At 30.5% G+C, this 5788-nt stretch overlaps 1 protein-coding gene across 1 annotated transcript; it reads right to left on the reverse strand.

Annotated features, from left to right (window-relative positions):
- Nucleotides 1-243: 243 nt before the first annotated feature.
- On the reverse strand, nt 244-2984 carry LOC105775574 (putative wall-associated receptor kinase-like 11). The gene is given in 3 exon segments (XM_052622503.1): nt 244-1328; nt 2076-2261; nt 2352-2984. Coding segments are annotated over 3 exon segments (1602 nt in total). The 5' UTR covers nt 2683-2984.
- Nucleotides 2985-5788: the final 2804 nt, after the last annotated feature.

Raw genomic sequence — 5788 nt, forward strand, 5'->3', positions numbered from 1 at the left:
CAGCTGTTAATAAGGATGGCTTTTCTTGAACCTTCAATTCCATGAGGAAATTAAAGTCAAGCCATTACCAGGAACAGAGTAGAAACTTGGAGATCATGTAATCATGTGGATTCTAACAAGTGGAAGACCATCTGATTCTGATTCTGATTCTGATTCTGATGTAGATGTTATGCTGCAATTCGTGCTATGCTCCGTTGAGAACGACTTGAAATCCCATCTCTCAGCCGATTTTCTTACAACGACCTAAGCTTGTTTAGGTTGGTCAATGGGGATGCAATCACTTTGCCGAGTTCTAAATCTCTCGAGTTCCATGGCCACTTCTTTCATTGTTGGTCTATATCTCCCATCTAAGTTCAAGCATCTTTTCGCAAGTTCAGCAACTGCTACTACTTCATCCTTTTGACTATCCTTCCCAATTTCAACATCAACAATATCCAGCAAATGGTTTTCTTCCATCGACAACAAAAAATACGAGACTAAGCCCCTCTTTTCTTGTGATCCAAACGTCAAGATTGCCTCTTTCCCCGTTAAGAGCTCGACAATAACCACTCCAAAACAATAAACATCACTTTTTTCAGTAAAATGACTTGACTGGAAGTATTCAGGATCTAAATACCCAAAAGTCCCAAGCACTTTAGTTGTCAAGTGAGTTTGATCGATGCCGATTGATCTAGATGTTCCGAAGTCTGATACTTTTGCTCGAAACTTTTCATCTAGTAGTATGTTACTAGATTTGATATCTCGGTGATAAATGGGGATGGATGCAGATGAGTGCAAGTAAGAAATTGCACTCGCAACTTCCGCTGCAATGCATAATCTTATATCCCACGACCTCGGGTACTCTTCATTTTGGTCATGAATGAGATGAGAAAGGGTTCCATTAGGGATGAACTCATAAACAAGGAGGGGCACTTCGGTCTCCAAGCAACAGCCTAATAGCTTGACAATATTTCTATGATCAATTTGAGAAAGAATAAAGATCTCATTGATAAATTGTTCAAGATACCCTTCGTTTACAGTCTTGGACTTCTTTACTGCAACAATTCTCCCATCAGACAACATTCCTTTATAAACCATGCCTTGGCCTTCACAACCCAATATTCTGTTCTCATTATATTGATCAGTAGCTATTTCCAACTCTTTAGAACTGAAGAGTTTAGCTTTATCTAGACCGCCTTCATTTGAAGACATCTTTTTCTGAAACAATAATCCACCATTTCTTTCGAAGAGTTTTTGTTTGAGTTTAATGTACTTTCTTCTCTGCAGTATCTTATAAAGCCACCATACCCCGACAATTAGAAATAAGATCCCTAAACTTAACCCAACATCTGCATGAGATCCAAATAAATATGTAACTTAAATCATCAGCCCCTAAAATCGTTAATGTTACCATTTAAGCTACGATTTGAAATAAAAATTAGTTGGACATGTCTCTTGTTATATGATGTGTATCTTATAAAAATATGTTTTTTTAAGATGTTAAATGCTCCATTTAGAAACTTGTGTTTGAAATTTTGGTTTTGAATTTCAATTATCATGTAAATGATAAGAAAAATGCGTACAAATTGAGATTCAATTTAATTTATATTAGAAATTATATAAATATAGATTTGTCAAACTCAAAAATATTTAAAAGATTTCAAACTCATTACTAAATAAATTTCTAATAAATTCATGAATTTGAGAATATTACATTTCTAAATAGTTTACTACTTAATTTACACTATTTTTAAAATTTAAATCTAAATCTTAAAACCCTACTATGTAAAGTCTACTAGAGTCTTTACACAACTATGTAAAGTTTATTTTAGTCCCTCTACTAAAAATTACTCTATATCTAGCCCTATACATTAAAGTTTTATTCAATTTATAATACTGTTACAATTTACTGTTAAATTATTAGTAATTTTGATCAAATATATTATACTCAGTTGATTTACTCACGACTCATAAAAAATTCAATCATGCCACAAAACTCGCACCGAATAGTATAATAAATATTAAACTTGGATTGAAAAAAAAAAACCTTCCTGTCTAAAATATAAAGAATTAGCATTTAATTGAAATGTGCGAACCTAGTGCAATAGCAAGAATGCGAAACCTCTCACTGTTCTGCGGCTTGAATATACGATGGCAACCTGTTCCATTTTTCCGGCCATCACCCTTGAACCCATGAGGGCATGAACAATTTTAGCTTCCAGGTGTATTATGACATGTTTCAATATTAGTGCACGGCTTCAGTGTCTCACATTCATCAATATCTACAGTTTTTAAACATTTTAAACAAAAAAGTACTGTTAGCTAATTTCTTCAAAATGAATCTGCAACGGAGAAGAACTTGATATCTTTACCTTGGCAGCCGTTGGAGAGATAAGGGTTACCCTGAAAACCATCATTACACTTGCACAAATATCCAGGGCCACTTTCTGGATCTATACAAGCACTATTTTGCTTGCAAGCATAATTTTTTGGGTCCATTTTAGCTTCTTCACATGTTTGATTCCCGATTGTCCAATCAAGAATAAGTGGGTATTTCCTTTTGTTGAAATCTATGTTGGAAAGATCTGATATAGAGAAGGTGTAGACTCCATCTTCCACAAGAAATCCATAACTGCAAGGATTGAACCTCAACACTGTGGAATGACTCTGAAGAGTAGTAAAATTGAAGAAATAAGCCTGCATTCCTCTAGGGATAGCCGTCTGGCAGCAGCCAATGCCGGAACAAGACCCATTTATCACATCGCCCACGTTACCACAAAATGTTAAACATCCGGTTGAAAAGTTCTTTTTTTTTTAAAATCTGTGTGAAGAGTCAGCTGCGGAGAAACCATCGATGTAGGCGATAGTGTCACAACCAATGGCAGTGAACTTGTTTCTGGTATGAGATACGGAGAATATTGTAATGGAGGCCCGCTATTGGGACCTGAAGAGCGCCCTGATGAATTATAACAGTCATAACCTATGGAGCTGTCATATCGAATGCGCAAAGAACCATCATCCAGGGAGATGTTGAGAACTTCTAAACCAGTGTCGCTTAAGAATGCTTTTGGGGGGTTAAAAGAGGTGTCACAATGAATGAAGAAGTCGTTGCTGATGTTGCAACCATTGCGTGTACCAAAAGGGTATGGGATGGTTATGTTTTCGCAGTGGCTTTGACACCCAGGTTTTGGTTGAGCTGCTACTGAAGTTGCCATTATTGTTACCAGAACTGCAAACACAGCAAGCTCCTTAAACATGCCGCCAAACCCCATCACCCCTCTTGTTTTTTCCCCCACTCTCCTGGTTATGTAAATCTAGAATATCTTATAAGAATAGCATGAATGTTTGAAGATTCAATTCCATTTTAATAGACAAGTTGTGAACACTATAGCCGGCACATGATTCATTATTGCCGTCTTCATTTCTTCTTGTTCCCTTAAAAACTTCTTTTTTTTTTTAATTTAAAAAAAAAAACTTTTTTTCGTTATTCATAAAAAGAAAAGGCTTAAATGGATCTTCTTGCAAATTAAATTTATGTTCCCATAGATGAACACTGCTTGAATAATTGCTCTCTTTTTTTTTTTTTTCTTTTAAAACGCTACAACTCGCCATTAATAACTTGTTTTCATATCCCCAGGACTGTACATGTGTTGTTAACTCAAGTCTTTAGGAGCGAATGGAAGGTCATCTATAGAGAAGGGATACTCTAATTATTTTTTTATTTTTATTATGGATTTAAAAGATATATTTATTCTATAAGTAATTTAATAAAATTAAATTAAATTAGAGAGGAAACTTGATATAGTTGTGTGTATAATGAATTATTGGAAATGATTGCTGAGAAAATAAAAAGAATACAATTTTCATTATTAATTAATTTTTTTTTTTTATGTTGTAGAACACTATAGCCGGCACATGATTCATTATTGCCGTCTTCCTTCCTTCCTTTTTCCTTTAAATTTTCTTTTATTTTAAAAACTTTTCTTCATTATTCATAAAACATAAGGCTTAAATGAAGGGCCAAATTTGATGGAAGGTGAATTTTAAAGAAAAATTAGGAAAATGGGTCCGTTTTGTTTTGTGATATTTAAAGAAATAGATCAGTTTTGAGAGAAAATATAAAAATACTTCTTGTCGTGTTTTTTTTATTTTTTTAATATATTAGCTCTTTCGGTCATATTAAGGATAAGCGTTTGGTTGAATCAAATGAAAAAAATTTGAGTTAATCGAGTTGAAGAATCATATTCTATTATCCCAACTCGATTTGAATTTTTTTTCGAATTGAGTCGAGTGAGATAGAATTCGAATCGAATATATTTTTTCGAGTTAAATTTAAAAGTGACTTTGATTTTTTTATTTTTATGTAATCTTTTTTAAAATTATATTTCTTCAAAGTATTTGGTTCATTCGAATTTCGAACCTTTTTTTTTATTTTTCAAGTCGAATCAAATTTTGCTCACCCTTAGGTCAATAGTTAAATGTTAGTGGTTTTGTCATTGAGTTTCGGGTTCAATTACTCTCCTACTCACATTTGTATTTTTTTATTTCATATTATTTCAAGCTTTATTAAATTATTTTTAATACATCAGTTCCTTTGGTTGAATGGTCAAATAATAGTAATTTAATCGTTGAGTTTAAGTTCAATTCCTCTTTCATTCATAATTATATTTTTTTATTTTATGCTGCTTCAAGCTTTTTTAGTTAATCTTTTTAATTGATAAATATATTATTTTCAAATTTTTTATTTTAAATTCACTTTTTAATTAATAACTCTTTTATTTATAAAATCAAACAGTTATTGCAAATATCACTATTTTTAGTAAATATAATTTATATATGTGTAATATTTATTGTTCAATTCATATCATAAGTGTAGTAAATTTTAGTGTTATATATATATTTTATGTGTATTTGAAATATTTCACATATAAATATAATAATATTTTAAATAATTATTTCATTTTATAATATTAGAAATCATCACACCCACAATATAGGTGGGAAAAATAAATATTTGACATATAAATATTATATATAAAGAAAAATATATAAAAATTAAATGATGTTTTTTTTTGAAACAAAAAATTTAAATGATGTTTATATTATATATAAAGGGTTATTAATTTTAAATATATTTAACATGATATATATAAATAATTTTTATATAATATAATTACATATTTATTATTTGATTTTAAAAATACAAGAGTTATTAATTAAAAATAAAATTTAATAATATGTTTATTAATTAAAAATTAATTAAAAAATTTGAAACAACATGAATTAGAAAAACCAAATGTACTTAGATCGAGCAATTTTACTTGGAACTCAAATATAAAATCATTATTAATTAATAATTTAACCAAATGAGCTAATATGTAAAATATATTAATTAAATAATAATAATAATAATAATAATAATAAAACTTGAAAGAACATGAAATAAAAATACAAATGTGAGTAAAAGAGATATTAAACTCGAAACTTAAGAACAAAACCAAAATCATCTAACTAAAAAAGATAATAAAGCGCATACTGTAAGACATATTTTCAGGATATCTTTTCGTCTTCTCTCTAAAATCGTCCATTCCCTAAGTGTCACATCCATTTTCTTAATTTTTTTTAAAAAAATTGACATAATACTCTAATTTAACTTAAGCGAACCTCCCCGCTAATTAAGTTTACGTTCTGCTAGATCAACACTGCTTAAATAATTGCTTTTTTATTTTCTTTCATATCCCCCGGACTGTACAAGCGTAATTAACTCAAGTCCCTCGGAGCGATTTGAAGGTCTTCCAAAGAGAAGGGG

The sequence above is a fragment of the Gossypium raimondii genome, chromosome 10 (assembly GCF_025698545.1).
Source record: "Gossypium raimondii isolate GPD5lz chromosome 10, ASM2569854v1, whole genome shotgun sequence".
In the NCBI taxonomy this organism is placed as follows: Eukaryota; Viridiplantae; Streptophyta; class Magnoliopsida; order Malvales; family Malvaceae; genus Gossypium; species Gossypium raimondii.